Source organism: Oryx dammah, unplaced genomic scaffold (genome assembly GCF_014754425.2).
Source record: "Oryx dammah isolate SB20612 unplaced genomic scaffold, SCBI_Odam_1.1 HiC_scaffold_28, whole genome shotgun sequence".
In the NCBI taxonomy this organism is placed as follows: Eukaryota; Metazoa; Chordata; class Mammalia; order Artiodactyla; family Bovidae; genus Oryx; species Oryx dammah.
This window is the reverse complement of record NW_024070212.1, coordinates 78,508,005-78,526,406: the sequence shown is the minus strand read 5'-3', so window position 1 is coordinate 78,526,406 and position 18,402 is coordinate 78,508,005. Positions and strand designations below refer to the sequence as shown.

Genomic DNA, 18,402 nt, shown 5'->3' with positions numbered 1-18,402 from the left:
AGTGGCTTTTGCCATACATTGACACGAATCAGCCATGGGTGTACATGTGTTCCCCATCCTGAGCCCCCCTGTCCCACCTCCCTCCCCATGCCATCCCTCAGGGTCATCCCAGTGCACCAGCCCTGAGCACCCTGTCTCATGGATTGAACCTGGACAGGCGATCTTTTTCACATATGATAATATACATGTTTCAATGCTATTCTCTCAAATCATCCCACCCTCGCCCTCTCCCGCAAAGTCCAAAAGTCTGTTCTTTACATCTGTGTCTTTTGCTGTCTCACAGATAGGGTCATTGTTACCATCTTTCTAAATTCCATATATATGTGTTAGTATACTGTATTGGTGTTTTTCTTTCTGACTTGCTTCACTCTATATAAGGGGCTCCAGTTTCATCCACTTCATTAGAACTGATTCAAATGCATTCTTTTTAATGGCTGAGTAATATTCCATTGTGTATATGTACCACAGCTTTCTTATCCATTCATCTGCTGATGGACATCTAGGTTGCTTCCATGTCCTGGCTGTTGTAAACAGTGCTGTGATGAACATTGGGGTACATGTGCCTCTTTCAATTCTGGTTTCCTCGGTGTATATGCCCAGCAGTGGGATTGCTGGATCATATGGTAGTTCTAGTTCCAGTTTTTTAAGGAATCTCCACACTTTTCTCCCCAGTGGCTGTACTAGTTTGCATTCCCACCAACAGTGTAAGCGGGTTCCCTTTTCTTTGCACCCTCTCCAACATTTATTGCTTGTAGACTTTTGGATCGCAGCCATTCTGACTGGTGTGAGATGGTACTCATTGTGGTTTTGATTTCCATTTCTCTGATAATGAGTGATGTCGAGCATCTTTTCATGTGTTTGTTAGCCATCTGTATGTCTTCTTTGGAGAAATGTCTGTTTAGTTCTTTGGTCCATTTTGTGATTGGGTCATTTATGTTTCTGGAATTGAGCTACAGGAGCTGCTTGTATAGTTTTGAGATTAATTCTTTGTCAGTTGCTTCATTTGCTATTATTTTCTCCCATTCTGAAGGTGTCTTTTCACCTTGCTTATAGTTTCCTTTGTTGTGCAAAAGCTTTTAATTTTAATTAGGTCCCATTTATTTATTTTTGCTTTTATTTCCATTACTCTTGGAGGTGGGTCATAGAGGATCCTGCTGTGTCAGAGAGTATTTTGCCTATGTTTTCCTCTAGGAGTTTTATAGTTTCTGGTCTTACATTTAGATCTTTAACCCATTTTGAGTTTATTTTTGTGTCTGGTGTTAGAAAGTGTTCTAGTTTCTTTCTTTTACAAGTGGTTGACCAGTTTTCCCAGGACCATTTGTTAAAGGGATTGTCTTTTCTTCATTGTATATTCTTGCCTCCTTTGTCAAAGATAAGGTGTCCATAGGTGCGTGGATTTATCTCTGGGCTTTCTATTTTGTTCCATTGATCTTATTTCTGTCTTTGTGCCAGTACCATACTGTCTTAATGACTATAGCTTTGTACTATAGTCTGAAGTTAGGCAGGTTGATTCCTCCAGTTCCATTCTTCTTAAGATTGCTTTGGCTATTCGAGGTTTACATTTGGCCAATTATCTTGTTTCTTTCTTCACACCTGACTGATCCTTGGACCTTCCTCCCAGATGTGTGAGCAGCTTTTTGATAAGATGGATACTACCACAGAGGCCTATGGGTACATGTCCACAGGTATTATGAGGTGAGGCCCTCTCTCTTTTTGACCCCCTAAGAAGCCTTCCTGCACACATGCAGACAGGGAAGTCTTCCTTGACTTCAGGCACCTTATCTCTTTGCTTTAACAAAACTCAGCTTGTGCCACTAGCTTTGTCCTTGGAGTGTCTGGGTAAGAACAAAGCTTAAATTTTACTCTACTTGACAAACACCAGCTGTCCACTACGGGCCCATCTACCTTCTACCTCAGTATCACATGGCTCAAAGCCCCCATTCAATACTCACAAGTTAGGTCTTTCGGGTATGACCAGTCCCCATTCTGAAGCCATGTAGGGGCCTACCCTGAGTCACCTCATTCATTAGCATAACAAAAACACTCCTATCAACTGGGGAAGTTCCAAGGGTTTGAGTTTCCAGGAACCAAAGACAAAGACCAGTTAAATTCCTTATTATACCAATAATGTTCGTATTAAGTACTTAATATAATCATCAATTATTTATGTGTAAGAAGTATCTTCAGAGGTGTCCAACTCAGCCTATTATGCAGTCAGATATCCCTCCTACAATTTTTTTTTTCAGAATTAGATGAAACTTTCAGTTCAGTCGCACAATCATGTCTGACTCTGCGACCCCATGGACTGCAACACGCCAGGCTTCCCTGTCCATCACCAACTCCCGGAGTCTTCCCAAACCCATGTCCATTGTGTCGGTGTTGCCATCCAAGCATCTCATCCTCTGTCATCCCCTTCTCCTCCTGCCCTCAATCTTTCCCAGCGTCAGGGTCTTTTCAAATGAGTCAGCTCTTTGCATCAGGTGGCCAAAATATTGGAGGTTCAGCTTCAACATCAGTCCGTCCAATGAACACCCAGGACTGGTCTCCTTTAGGATGGACTGGTTGGATCTCCTTGCAGTCCAAGGGACTCTCAAGAGTCTTCACCAACACCACAGTTCAAAAGCATCAATTCTTCAGGGCTCAGCTTTCTTTATAGTCCAACTCTCACATCTGTACATGACTACTGGAAAAACCACAGCTTTGACTAGATGGACCTTTGTTGGCAGAGTAATGTATCTGCTTTTTAATATGGTGTCTTGGACTGAAAGGAGATCCAACCAGTCCATCCTAATGGAAATCAGTCTTGAATATTCATTGGAAGGACTGATGCTGAGGCTGAAAGTCCAGTTCCTTGGCCACCTGATGTGAAGAACTGACTCATTGGAAAAGACCCTGATGCTGGGAAAGATTGAAGGTGGGAGGAGAAGGGGACGACAGAGGATGAGATGGTTGGATGGCATCACCAACTCAATGGACATGAGTTTGAGTGAACTCTGGGAGTAGGTGATGGACAGGGAAGCCTGGTGTGCTGCATTCCTTGGGGTCGCAGAGTTGGACGCAACTGAGCGACTGAACTGACATACTCCTTTCCTGATTTGGAACCAGTTGTTGTTCCATGTCCAGTTCTAACTGTTGCTTCCTGACCTGCATACAGCTTTCTCAGGAGGCAGGTCAGGTGGTCTGATATTCCCATCTGTTGAAGAATTTTCCACAGTTTGTGGTGATCCACAGTCAAAGGCTTAGGCAGAAGTAGATGTTTTTCTGGAACTCTCCTGCTTTTTCAATGATCCAACAGATGTTGGCAGTTTGATCTCTGGTTCCTCTGCCATTTCTAAATCCAGATTGAACATCTGGAAGTTCATGGTTCATGGTTGAAGCCTGGCTTGGAGAATTTTGAGCATTATTTTACTAGCGTGTAAGATGAGTGCAATTGTGCGGTAGTTTGAGCATTCTTTGGCATTGCCTTTCTTTGGAATTGGAATGAAAACTGACCTTTTCCAGTCCTGTGGCCACTGCTGAGTTTTCCAAATTTGCTGGCATATTGAGTGCAGCACTTTCACAGCATCATCTTTCAGCATTTGAAATAGCTCAACTGGAATTCCATCACCTCCACTAGCTTTGTTTGTAGTGATGCTTTCTAAGGCCCACTTGACTTCACATTCCAGGATGTCTGGCTCTAGATGAGTGATCACACCACTGTAATTATCTGGGTCATGAAGATCTTTTTTGTATAGTTCTTCTGTGTATTCTTGCCCCCTCTTCTTAATATCTTCTGCTTCTGTTAGGGCCATACCATTTCTGTCCTTTATTGTGCCCATCTTTGCAGAAAATGTTCCCTTGGTGTCTCAAATTTTCTTGAGATTTCTAGTCTTTCCCATTCTGTTGTTTTCCTCTAGTTCTTTGCCTTGATCACTGAGGAAGGCTTTCTTATCTCTCCTTGCTATCAAATGGGTATATCTTTCCTTTTCTCCTTTGACTTTCACTTCTCTTCTTTTCTCAGCTGTCATAAGGCCTCCTTGGACAACCATTTTGCCTTTTTTCATTTCTTTTTCTTGGGTATAGTCTTGATCCCTGCCTCCTGTACAATGTCACGAACTTCCGTCCATAGTTCATTAGGCACTTTGTCTATCAGATCTAATCCCTTGAATCTGTTTCTCACTTCCACTGTATAATTGTAAGGGATTTGATTTAGGTCATACCTGAATGGTCTAGTGGTTTTCCCTGCTTTCTTCAATTGAAGTCTGAATTTGGCAATAAGGGGTTCATGGTCTGAGCCATAGTCAGCTCCCAGTCTTGTTTTTGCTGACTGTATAGAGCTTGTCCATCTGTGACTGCAAATAATATTATCAATCTGACTTCGGTATTGACCATCTGGTGATGTCCATGTGTAGAGTCCTTGTGTTGTTGGAAGATGGTGTTTGCTATGACCAGTGCGTTCTCTTAGCAAAACTCTATTAGCCTTTGCCCTGCTTCATTCTGTACTCCCAAGGCCAAATTTGTCTGTTACTCCAGGTGTTTCTTGACTTCCTACTTTTGCATTGTAGTCCCCTGTAATGAAAATGACATCTTTTTTTGGGTGTTAGTTCTTTTTTGGGTATATTGGGTCTTGTAGGTTTATAAAACCTTTCAACTTCAACTTCTTCAGGATTACTAGTTGGGGCATAAACTTGGATTACTGTGATATTGAATGGTTTACCTTGGAAATGAACAGAGATCATTCTGTCATTTTTGAGACGGCATCCAAGTACTGCCTTTTGGACTCTTCTGTTGACTGTGATGGCTACTCTATTTCTTCTAAGGGATTCTTGCCCACTGTGGTAGATAAAATGGTCATCTGAGTTAAATGAGACTTTAAAGATGAAGCTTTAACCTCCTGCAATTTTAATGGCATAGAGGTATCCTTTCTATGTCTTGACTACTCAAAGCATAAGCAGCTCATTCCCAGGCAACTATTCCCTGGTTTGACAAATTTAATTACTAGGTTTTTTCTTAGATGGTAATTTTTATCACTTTTAGCTGCTTATTCTAGTTCTTCCTATGAAGAAACATAGAATAAATCTATTCTTCTTCCATAAGAATAGCCTTCTGATGTTTGGAGATAACTATCATGAAACTGTAGTCATCTTTGATTTTTTTTGTCTTCTTTTCTGCAGACCAGTGGTCTCCTTTTGTTTATTTTTTGTCTATACATTCTATCAGTAAAGTATATTTTTGACGGAACCCCAATATATACAGTTTACGTATCACTGATGTGTCAATTACATAAATGCACCTTTGTCAACCCATATATTAAGAATTGATAAAACTAAATATTTTTATATTTTAAGATGAAAATATAAATAGCAGTCTCTTTTTAGAACCATCTTATTTATTTTAATTTTACTTTTTAATTCAAGTATAGTTGATATACTGTGTTGTGATAGTTTTGGGTATACAGCACAGTGATTCAGATATGCATGTGTATCTATTTCTTTCAGATTCTTTTCCCTTAGGGTATTACAAAATATTGAGTATAGTTGGCTTTATACACCTCTTCTACCTCTTCATAAACTATAGTTCTGTACTTGACTTTCCACAACAGGTCATAGCATATGCTCTCCAGAGCCCCCAGCAAGGTTTCCTCTCCTAGATAGGTTATCTGGGTTGCCCTGCAGAATGGCGTATACAGACAAATTTATCCTGTCAATCGGTTCTAATCACCACAGAATGCAGTGGGATTTCCTTCCTATCATCATTATATTTCTATTAATGCAGTCCAAGATTGTATCAGTGTTTAAAGAAGTATATTACACTTGTGGGTCTATTAGAAAGTAATAGTTCACACCTGGGCTATCTTTAGTAACTTCTCCCCAAAATTAATTTTTCTCTTCTTTTTATCTAAGGATATGTATTCTTCCCCTCTGCTTTTCTCTTCAGGTTGGTATATGACCATATGAGATTTATACTTTTTCACTTTAGCGCTACTTTTACAGTTTTAAGAATATTTCAGTATTATACTGATAACTTTTGCTTTATTTAGAATGGGAGGCGAAGAGGGTGAAATACCTTATTTGAACATGTGCAAAGCTTCTGGAGAATGTGTGGAAAGTTTGTTGGTGTTCAGGAAAGACAAACTATGTTGTTAATAAGTTTCATTTGTTTTTTTCCTTACTGTGTTTATTACTGTATTTTAACTATATTCCTTAGTATATCCTAAACTCTTCATAGAGGCCTCTGAGCAAACTAAAATAGTTACAAAGGGTCATAATTCTCTGAGATTATCTTTTTATTGTGGGATACATATATATACAAGTGTGCCTTATTTTATTGTGCTTCACAGATACTGTGTTTTTTAAAAAATTGAAGGTTTGTGGCAACACTGCTTTGTCAGATGATGGTTAGCATTTTAAAACTGAGGTGTATATATATTGTTTTAGATATGTAGCATAAACATAACTTTTTTATATGTACCAGGAAACAAACAAAAAAAATTATGTGACTTACTTTACTGCAGTAATCACTTTATTGGAGTGACCTGGAACCAAATCTTTGATGTCTCTGAAGTATGCCTATATGATATATTTGTATTTAAACCCTTGCATTACTTCTTGCTCATTGTATCTTTTTTTTTTTTTCCAAGTAACTGACACATATTTACTTGTTTATTGCCTTTTCTTCCACTAGAACAGAGAAGGCTCCAAAAAGGCAAAGATTTATCTGTTTTGTTCCTCTCAGGCACCTAGAACAGACCTGCTATTTAGAGTAAAAAGTACTTAAATACTGTTTACTGATTAAACTCCTTCCTTTACCTCTCTGTTGCATGACTTGTACATACCTAGTTATGTATGATCTAGTCTGTAAAGTTTTAACTACCTTTCTTGTCTGCCTTCTTTTCTGTCTAATCTGTGCACAACCATCAGATTGATTTTCCTCCCACACCCACTTTATGTTACTTGAACCATACTGATATTTTCTTTTTCAATCCAGACCTTTGAACTACCTTAAAAAAATGCAGTATAATGTAAATATTGTAACTTATAGTCTAAATTGTAGTTTTAGCAGCTTTCAGTTCAGTTGCTCAGTCGTGTACGACTCTGCGATCCCATGGACTGCAACATGCCAGCCTTCCCTGTCCATCACTAACTCCCGGAGCTTACTCAAACTCATGTCCATCGAGTCAGTGATGCCATCCAACCATCTCATCCTCTGTCATTCCCCTCTCCTCCTGCCTTCAATCTTTCCCAGCATCAGGGTCTTTTCTAATTAGTCAATTCTTTGCATCAGGTGGCCAAAGTCTTGCAGCTTCAGCTTTAGCATCAGTCCTTCCAGTGAATATTCAGGACTGATTTCCTTTAGGATGGACTGGTTGGATCTCCTTGCAGTCCAAGGAACTCTCAAGAGTCTTCTCCAACATCACAGTTCAAAAGCATCAATTCTTCACCACTCAGCCTTGTTATAGTCCACTCTCACATCCATACGTGACTACTGGAAAAACCATAGCTTAAACTAGATGGACCTTTATTGACAAAGTAATGTCTCTGCTTTTTATACACTGTCTAGGTTTGTCATAGCTTTTCTTCCAAGGGGCAAGTGTCTTTTAGTTTCTTGGCTGCAGTCACCATCTGCAGTGATTTTGGAGCCCAAGAAAATAAAGTCTGTCACTGTTTCCTCGTTTCCCTATCTGTTTGCCATGAAGTGATAGGACTAGATGCCATGATCTTAGTTTTTGGAATGTTCAGTTTTAAACCACCTTTTTTACTCTCCTCTCACTTTCACCATGCTTTATTGAGGTATAATTGAGGCACAGTCATTTGCACATATTTAAATTGTACAAATTGGTAAACTTTGCCATTTATATGACCCGTGATCATCATAATCAAAACAGTGAAGATATTCATTACTCTCAAAACTTTCCTTTTGCCTCTTTATAACCCACCCTTCTCCTCATCCCCAGGAAACTACTGATTTGCTTTCTGTCACTAAAGTTTGTATTTTCTGGATATTTATATAAATGGAGTCAAACAGTATGTACTGTATGACTTCTTGCCCTCAGCTTATTATTTTGAGATTCATCCATGTTGCTTCATGTTATCAGTAGCTTGTTTCCTTGTTAACGCTGAGCAGTATTCTGTTCCACAATGTGCACTTTCATTGATTTGTTAAACATTGGGTTACTTCCTGTTTGGGGTCGTTACAGATAAAATTGCTCTGGACATTTGCTTTTCTTTCTTTATTTGGCTGCACTGGGTTTGAGCTGTGGCACATGGGATCTCCAGTCTTTGTTGCAGCATGCAGGATCTTTAGTTGTGGCGCTTGGGACCTAGTTCCCTGATCAGGATAGAACCTGGGCCCTCTGCACTGGAGTAGAGTCTTAACCTCTGGAGCACCAGGCAAGTCCCCCACCTGTTTTCTAATGTGTTTTCTGCCCAATTTACATTCTCACCATCAGTGTCCAAGGCTGTAGTTCACTCAATGTCCTCACCAACATTTGACATACTGACTCTTTAATTTTAGCCTTTCTGTTTGGTTTATATCTTATTGTGGTTTTAATTTGAATATCCCTTTTGACAAATGGTTTTGAACGTCTCTTAATGTACTAATTTATCATCTTTATATCTCCTTAATTAATATATCTTTTGAAATATTTTGTACATTTTAAAATTAAGCTGTTTGTCTTCTTAAGTTGTTAGGGTTCTTTATTCTAGGTACAAGTCCTTTATTGGATATATTTGGGTTTGCAGCCACTCTGTAGGTTTGCAGCCACTCTTTAGGCTGTCCTTTTATTTTCTTAATATCTTTTGAAGAACAAAATTGCTTATTTTGACAATGTCCTATTTATTATTTTTTTAGTTTCTAATTGATATTTCTTATGTCGTGTTTAAAAAATCTTCGCCAAATTCGAGATAACAAAAATGTTCTCCTGTGTTTTCTTTAAGAAGTTTTATAATTTTACCCCTGAAGTTTAGGTTTATAAATGATTTCAAGTTAATTGTTATTTACAATATGAGGTAAAGGTCCAGGTTAATAGTTTTTTTACAGTTGTTCTAGCATAATTTGTTAAAAAAGATTATCCTTTTTCATTGAATTTCTTGACACTTTTTTCAAAAATCAATTGACTGTATATATAGGGCTCTGTCTCTGGACCCCCATTCTATTCCATTGATCTAAATGTCTGTATTTATACCAATACTGCATTGTCTTGATAGTTTTATAGTAAGTCCTGAAAACAGTCAATGTAAGTGCTCCAACTCTATTCTTTTTCTATTTGTTTTGTCTATCCTAGGTCCTTTGTATGTGCATATAAATTTTAGAATTAGCTATCAATTTCTGTGAAAAATGTCTGCTGGGAATTTGGAATTGTGTTGAATCTGTATGCTGATTTGTGCAGAATTGACAACAATTTGCCATAAATATACCTCTCCATTTATTTAGGTCTTCTTTTGTTTTATCAACAATGTTTTGTAGTTTTCAGGGTATAAATCTGACACATTTTTTTCAGATTTATCCTTAGTGTTTCATATTCCTTGATACTATTTTGTATTGTAATTTTGAGGCAGATGTCACATAACATGAAATTAATCATTTTAAAGTCAATAGTTCAGTGACATTTGGTACATTCACAGTGTTATGTAATCACAAACTCTGCTTAACTTTAAAAACATTTTTATGACCTCAAAATAAAATCCATACCCATTAAACAGTTACCGCCCTATTTTCCCTCTGCCTAGGTCCTGGCAACAACCCATCTGCTTTCTGTCTTTACACTTTTGTCTATTCTGGATATTTCATATAAACAGAAGTCACTGTGTGTCTGGCTTCTTTCGCGCAGCATGATATTTTTGAGTGCTGTAATATATAGATGAGTTCTTCATTCCTTTTTGTGGCTGAATGATACTCCACTGTATGCATATGTCACAGTTTGTTTATTCATTCATCATTGATGGACAATTTGAGTTGTTTTCACCTTTTGGCTTTTATGGAGAGTGTTGTCTATGAATGTTCATGTACAAGTATTTGAACATCTGTTTTCAGTTCTTTTGAGGTTATATACCTAGAGCTAGAATTGGTGGATCATATGCTTATTCTCTCTTTAACTTGTTGAGTACCTGGCAAGCTGTCTCCAAAGTGGCTGCACCATTTTACATTTCCAAAGCAGTATACAAGGGTTCCAATTTCTCCATATCTTCACAGACTTTTGTTACTTTCTGCTTTTATTATTTTAGCCATCCAAATAGGAATAAACTGGCAACTCATCATAGTTTTGATTTGAGTTTTCCTAATGACTATGTTGAGCATCTTTTCTTGTGCTTATTGTCTGTTTTTATGTTGTCTTTGGAGAAATGCTCAATCAAGTTCTTTGCCTGTTTTTAAACAGAGTTGTGTTTCTTTTTGTTGCTGTATTCTTTATATATTCTTGATACTATTTTAAATAGTTTTACTTCCTAAATTTTGATTTCCTGTTGCTTGTTGCTAGCATATACAAGTACAACTGATTTTGTATATTTATCTTGTATCATGCAGACTTGCTTTTTATTTCTAGCAGATTTTGCCCTTAGGATTTTCTGTATAGACTATCATCTCATCTACAAGAAGTTTTACTTCTTCCTTTACAGTATGTATACCTTTTATTTTTCTTGCTTTACTACAGTTGATAGAAATCTCAGGAAAATGTGTGCATTGAACTTTTGGGAGTGGACATCCTTGCCTTCTTCCTGACCTTACAGAGAAAGCATTCATTCTTTTATTATTAAGCATTCAGTTTAGTTCAGTTCAGTCGCTCAGTCGTGTCCGACTCTTTGCGACCCCATGAATCACAGCACGCCAGGTTTCCCTGTCCATCACCATCTCCCGGAGTTCACTCAGACTCATGTCCATCGAGTCAGTGATGCCATCCAGCCATCTCGTCCTGTTTCGTCCCCTTCTCCTCCTGCCCCCAATCCCTCCCAGCATCAGAGTCTTTTCCAATGAATCAACTCTTCGCATGAGGTGGCCAAAGTACTGGAGCTTCAGCTTTAGCATCATTCCTTCCAAAGAAATCCCAGGACTGATCTCCTTCAGAATGGACTGGTTGACTCTCAGGAGTCTTCTCCAACACCACAGTTCAAAAGCATCAATTCTTCAGCACTCAACCTTCTTCACAGTCCAACTCTCACATCCATACATGACCACAGGAAAAACCATAGCCTTGACTGGACGGACCTTAGTCAGCAAAGTAATGTCTCTGCTTTTGAATATGCTATCTAGGTTGGTCATAACTTTTCTTCCAAGGAGTAAGCGTCTTTTAATATCATGGCTGCAGTCACCATCTGCAGTGATTTTGGAGCCAAAAAAAATAAAGTCTGACACTGTTTCCACTGTTTCCCCATCTCTTTCCCATAAAGTGATGGGACCGATGCCATGATCTTCGTTTTCTGAATGTTGAGCTTTAAGCCAACTTTTTCACTCTCCTCTTTCACTTTCATCAGGAGACGTTTTAGTTCCTCTTCACTTTCTGCCATAAGGGTGGTGTCATCTGCATATCTGAGGTTATTGATGTTTCTCCTGGCAATCTTGATTCCAGCTTGTGTTTCTTCCAGCCCAGCATTTCTCATGATGTATTCTGCATATAAGTTAAATAAGCAAGGTGACAAAATATAGCCTTGACGTACTCCTTTCCCTATTTGGAACCAGTCTATTGTTCCATGTCCGGTTCTAACTGTTGCTTCCTGACCTGCATACAGATTTCTCAAGAGGCAGATGAGGTGGTCTGGTATTCCCATCTCTTTCAGAATTTTCCACAGTTTATTGTGATCCACAGAGTCAAAGGCTTTGGCATAGTCAATAAAGCAGAAATAGATGTTTTTCTGGAATTTTCTTGCTTTTTCCATGTTCCAGCGGATGTTGGCAATTGGATCTCTGGTTCCTCTGCCTTTTCTAAAACCAGCTTGAACATCAGGGAGTTCACAGTTCACGTATTACTGAAGCCTGGCTTGGAGAATTTTGAGCATTACTTTATTAGCATGTGAGATGAGTGCAATTGTGTGGTAGTTTGAGCATTCTTTGGCATTGCCTTTCTTTGGGATTGGAATGAAAACTGACCTTTTCTAGTCCTGTGGCCACTGCTGAGTTTTCCAAATTTGCTGGCATATTGAGTGCAGCACTTTCACAGCATCATCTTTCAGGATTTGAAACAGCTTAACTGTAATTCCATCACCTCCTCTAGCTTTGTTCACAGTGATGCTTTAAAGGCCCACTTGACTTCACATTCCAAGATATCTGGCTCTAGATTAGTGATCACATCATCATGATTATCCGGGTCATGAAGATCTTTTTTGTACAGTTCTTCCGTGTATTCTTGCCACCTCTTCTTAATATCTTCTGCTTCTGTTAGGTCCATACCATTTCTGTCCTTTATCAAGCCCATCTTTGCATGAAATGTTCCCTTGGTGTCTCTAATTTTCTTGAAGAGATCTCTAGTCTTTCCCATTCTGTTGTTTTCCTCTATTTCTTTGCATTGATCGCTGAAGAAGGCTTTCTTATCTCTTCTTGCTATTCTTTGGAACTCTGCATTCAGATGCTTATATCTTTCCTTTTCTCCTTTGCTTTTTGCTTCTCTTGTTTTCACAGCTATTTGTAAGGCCTCCCCAGACAGCCATTTTGCTTTTTTGCATTTCTTTTCCTTTGGGATGGTCTTGATCCCTGTCTCCTGTATTATCTTAGCAGTATTTTTTAAATTACAGATTTCTTTTTCCAAGCTGGGTACTTTTTCCTATGTTGCTGAGAAATTTTATCATAATAATTTCTGGAATTTATCGACTGCTTTTCTCCATTTGTTGATATCACCAGTGTGGCCTTTTTAGTTTTGGTCTGTTATCATGATGAATTATGCACACTCAGTTGCTCAGTTTTGTCTGACTCTTTGTGACCCCATGGACAGATCAAACTCTACCCAGGCTTGATTCCTGGGTCGGGAATATCCCCTGGAGAATGAAATGGCAGCCCACTCCAATATTTTGCCTGGGAAATCCCATGGATAGAGGAGCCTGGTGGGCTACAGTTCATGGGGTTGCAGAATTTGACATGATTGAACAACTAAAGAGGAACAGCATGCTATCAATTATTGAGGGGAGGAAAAGGCTGAATGGGAGACCTAGCCAAGATCTAAGGGTAAAGGCAGCTAGATGTGAGACTGTGAACATTTTCAGAGCATTTTAATTCTGGTTGTTACTGTTTTGAACTGGGAAATACTATATTCACTGAAAGCTGTGAAAAAAATTTTAATGTTTTTTAACAAAATGCAATGACTGAAAAATGAGGGGAGGAGGTCTTGAAACCTCTTATCATAACTGTGGATTTGTCTCCTGTTCCTTTCAGTTCTAGAAATTTTTGCTTTATGTATTTTGAAGCTTTGTTAGGTGCACAGACATGATTGCTGCATCCCCTTGATTCCTTTCTATTTATGAAATGACCATCATTATCCCTCTTTTCTAATGAACAGTATTTTCCTTCATTAGCAACTTATTCTGATGATCTCAATTTTCCCATCACCTATCAGGAAACTGGTTTATTCTAAAGAAAGCACTTTCTAATGGTCAGTTTTCCAAAGATGTAATGATCTGCCTCGATAAGTAACAAAGATTTGAAACAAAGTTTTTAAATCATAAAATGAATTTGTAGTGATGTTATGTATAAATTTCAAATATGTTTCATCATTGGATTATGTGCTTTTTGAAGTACTTCCTAAGCTTGACCTTCTGTAATTCTAATTAATTGTACATTATGACTACTTACATCTAATAATTAGATGAAATTGCTTCATATATTTTTTATCTCATGAGTCTTTTTGTCTGTATATTGTCTATTCTTAAAATGTCTCTTCTGATACGTACTCTGGTATTTGTACTCTTAGACAAACTTGATAAAAAGCATGCTTATCATTTATTTATCAACTATGTACAGTATTCTTTTTTGTTATGAAGTGTTGTTTAACTGTACCTATTAATATAATGTGTTCTCTCCTCAATTGGATTATAAGTTTTAACAACAGGATTGTATATTTTCCTTCTCCTCCCATCCTGACCCTCTGCCAAAATACCAGAAAAAACTGACAGAAACACTGATCAGATAACATGGGTTTAATTAGTATTCTATTTATTAAAAGATATAATTAGTTTTCTTGCACTAAGTGCTAAAGAGAAAGACTAGGTTTGGTGTTTTGCCATTGAGACAGAAGGTACTGGAATTTTAAATTCTAGAGTTGAATGACAAGGAAAGAAACCTGTCACTTTTTGTACAATGACAAGATTAGTATATCATTGAACTTCCAGCGAATGCGTTAAGTGTGTTAAGTAATATTCATCTACCCTTTTTGGAGTTTATTTTAAATTCCATATATGTATATCATAAAGATAAATTTTTGCTTTTATTTTCTTAAAGCAGTTCTTGGAACACCTCACAGCTTGCCACATCTGATGAATCCATCCATCTCCCCTGCATTTTTACATTTGAATAAAGCACATCAGGTATATAAATAGCATTGCGTATTAAGACATAAAAAGTTTGAATGAATATTTTGTTTGTTCTTAACACTTAAAGTTCTCAAGGAATTAAATGAGTATTTTGTTTTTAAATAAAGTTCTTAGTAGTAAATATACCTACATAAAAACAGAACTTAATATGGTAATCAAAGCAGCATAGCTTATATATTTATTGATTCCTATTTATAGGACATTAAGAAGTGAAGAGGTATATTTTGTGATATATTTTTCTAGAAATAAATCAGTAGCTCAAAGCAAGTCTTATATGGTTTTAACCCAAAAACTTACAGAAAGAAAAATAAATGAACAATAGCTCTATTCTTAAAACTTAATGTGTTATACATGAGACAGGGTGCTCAGGGCTGGTACACTAGGATGACCCTGAAGGATGGGAAGGGGCGGGAAGGGGGAGGGGGGTTCAGGATGGGGAACACGTGTATACCCATGGCTGATTCATGTCAATGTCTACAAAAACCACTACACTATTGCAAAGTAATTAGCCTCCAATTAAAATAAATAAATTAATTTTAAAAATCAGTGTTATAAAGATAATTTTTATATGAGTGAAAAATATTATTTTTACTTTTTCAGATAAGTATTTTAAATATGTTTGTGTACATAAATATCCATAATATTGGAGATAAATACTACCTACTAATTTCAGGTGCTATTTAAGGCTATATCTATATAGAAGCATAATTAAAAATCAAACCTAATATTAATATGAAATAGATGGTTGTTGTAGGTTGAGTAAATGAATGTCTGTTCCTAAACCCAACTTTTTTTAAATTTATTTTTTTAATTGAAGGATAATTGCTTTACAGAATTTTGTGGTTTTCTGTCATATGTTAACAAGAATCAGCAGTAGGGACACCCATGTCCCCTCCCTCCTGAACCTCCATCCCTTCTGCCTCCCTATCCCAGCCTCTAGGTTGTCATAAAGCCCTATGATTTCCCTGAATCATACAGCAAATTCCCATTGGCTATCTATTTTGCATATGGTATTATAAGTTTCCATGTTACTCTCTCCATACATCTTACCCTCTCCCTCCTGCTCTCCCCTCTAGGTCCGTAGGTCTGTTCTCTATGTCTGGTTCTCCACTGCTGCCCTCCAAATAAACTCATCAGTACCATGTTTTTAGGTTCCATATTTAGGCATCAGTATACAATATTTATATTTCTGTTTCTGACTTCACTCTGTATATTAGGCTCTAGGTTCATCCACCTCATCAGAACTGACTCAAAGGTGTTCCTTTTCATGGCTGAGTAGTATCCCATTATATATATATATATGTATGTATGTATGTATGTATAAATAAATATATCTATATAGTATCCCATTTCATATATATATATATGTAGCAGTTTCTTTATGTATTCATCTGTCAATGGACATCTAGGTTGCATCCATGTTCTAGCTATTGTAAATAGTGCTGCAGTCAACACTGGGATACATGTGTTTTTTTCAGTTTTGGTTTCCTCAGGGTATATGTCTAGGAGTGGGATTGTTGAATCATATGGTGGCTAAACCCAACTTTTTAAGGGAAAGGCCTATTATTTATCTTTCATTCTTAGAATCTAATATAGGACCTTATGCATTAATCATTCATTTACTCAACATGTACTAGAAACTCTGCTAGCCATTTATGCTATAGCATTGTACAAAATATTCACAGTCCTTGTTCTTATAGAATTTCAGCAAATAGAGAAAACAGTTAATTACAGTAAGGTTTAAAGTGATATAGGACTTGCCTGGTGGCTCAGATGGTTAAGCGTCTGTCTACAATGAGGGAGACCCGGGTTCAATCCCTGGGTTGGGAAGATCCCCTGGAGAAGGAAATGGCAATCCACTCCAGTACTATTGCCTGGAAAATCCCATGGACAGAGGAGCCTGGTAGGCTACAGTCCATGGGGTCGCAAAGAGTCAGACACGACTGAGCGACTTCACTTTCACTTTCACTTAAAGTGATATGGGAGAAGAGTCCAGAGTTTGACAATACTCATTTTACTTTAAAGACCAAATATTTAAAATAAAGACTGAAGGAAGTCTTTCTTGGTGGCTCAGATGGTAAAGAATCCACCTATAATTCAGAAGACCTGGGTTCAGTCCCTGGGTCTGGAAGATCCCCTGTAGAAGGGCATGGCAAACTACTCCAGTATTCTTGGCTGGAGAATCCCATGGACAGAGGAGCCTGGCGGACTACAGTCCGTGGGGTCACAACGGACCCCAACGTGGGGTCAGACACAACTGAGCGACTAACACAAAGACCAATATGGCCTTGAGGGCCTGTCCAAACTGGCTTCCCCTGCTTCTCGTATGCCTTAGGTGTCCCTGTCCCAGCGATAGTGAACTGCTCTTGGTCCTTGAAGGCCTTTCTTCTCTTCTCCTTAGGTCTTAGCTCCTGCTGTTCCTCCTGCTTGAAATCTTTCCCATCCCAACACCACCTCATTTCCCCAGACTTCACCTCGTTATTTCTCTGCAGCCTTCAGATCTCTGTGCATGAGTTAGTTGCTCAGGGAAACCTTCCTTGAATTTATCAGTCTAAATCAAATTCCACCACTCTTTGTTCTCATCACTCCTTGTATTTTTCCTTCATACACTCATCACCATTATTAATTGTATATTTTTATAATTAATGTCTCCCTTCCTCAGGGGACTATAAAATCCATGAGGGCAGACCATATTGTTTTCCTCTCTATGTAGCACAGTGCCTGGCATATAGAAGTGCTCAAAAAATTTTTGCTGAATGAATAAAATGAGCAAATAAATGATTGAAAGATACTGATATCAAAGCCAGAAGGGAGTGAGGAAAAGGGAGAAAGGATGAAAGAAAAGAAGGAAGAAATGTGGAATTAGTTTCATGACTACATGGTCACATCTTGTATGTTACTGAAAGAATTAGTTAGTGTTGCCTGTAATTGGAAAGTAGGATAAGAAGCTGTTGCTTGTGCTCAGATCAATGGGGGAATTCAACTTTAAAATGAATTGGGTTACACAACAATTACCTCTTCAAAATTAAGCTAACTTAATGTTTTGTCATTTTCACAGAGCTCACTTATGGGTAATACTTCTAATTTATTTCTTCAGAATCTTTCTCATGTACCACTGGCTCAGCAACAGCTAATGAAGTTTGAGAATATACATACTAATAATGTAAGTATGGAATTTTTTATTTTGAAATGAGTTCACCCCTTTTCTGTAGTCATGCTGTTGGTCAGGTGGTTTATGAATTTTCACAAGTATAGTTTTTCTATTAGATTATATCTTGCTGCCATGAACAAAATTCTTTTTTCTTTTGCAGAAACCGGGCTTACTTGGAGAACCCCCAGCTATGGTACTTCAGACTGCCGTAGGGATAGGGTCACCGCTTCCATTGAAAACAGAGCTGGGCCATCTTGGAGAAGCACATAAAAGTAAATGATGTGTATTTGCTGAGACGTCAGTAAACAGTCAGATTTGAGATTTAAAGATAGTGTACCTGTATTCCACTTGTATTTACAGGAAGGTCAAATTTGAGTTTTTTTATCATTTAAAGTTTCAAGAGCCCTCTGGGCTTTTCTATTTTTAACATTAGAATACTATTGATAAGTTATGTATTGATGGACTTGCTTCTATGCCAAGATAAGACTTTCTCTGTTGGATAGGCTTTAATATTTGATGATTCATAGAAGCATGAGGCAAAGACATAGATGCATTGAGACTGACATGCTGCCCACTGGGCTGACAGCACATGGCAGAGTGATCCATTTAACTTTTGCCTGGATGAAGAAACTGTTAGCTTTTATTAAGAAATATCTGGTAATTATAAATTTAAAGTTTGATTATTAAGAAATAGCTGGTAATTATAAATTTAAAGTTTGATTATTAAGAAATATCTGGTAATTATAAAGTTAAAGTTTGATTATT

At 37.7% G+C, this 18,402-nt stretch overlaps 1 protein-coding gene across 2 annotated transcripts in view; it reads left to right on the top strand.

The window, feature by feature from the left end:
• Positions 1 to 18,402, top strand: part of RAVER2 (ribonucleoprotein, PTB binding 2) — a 146,736-nt gene that overhangs the window by 64,763 nt on the left and 63,571 nt on the right. The window contains exons 6-8 of one of the 2 annotated variants that reach the window (XM_040232670.1): positions 14,395 to 14,480; positions 17,584 to 17,649; positions 17,798 to 17,909. In XM_040232670.1, the coding sequence (XP_040088604.1) occupies positions 14,395 to 14,480; positions 17,584 to 17,649; positions 17,798 to 17,909 (264 nt within the window). Of the gene's footprint in view, positions 1 to 14,394; positions 14,481 to 17,544; positions 17,650 to 17,797; positions 17,910 to 18,402 lie in introns of both variants that reach the window. The other variant, XM_040232669.1, reaches the window with a different exon arrangement.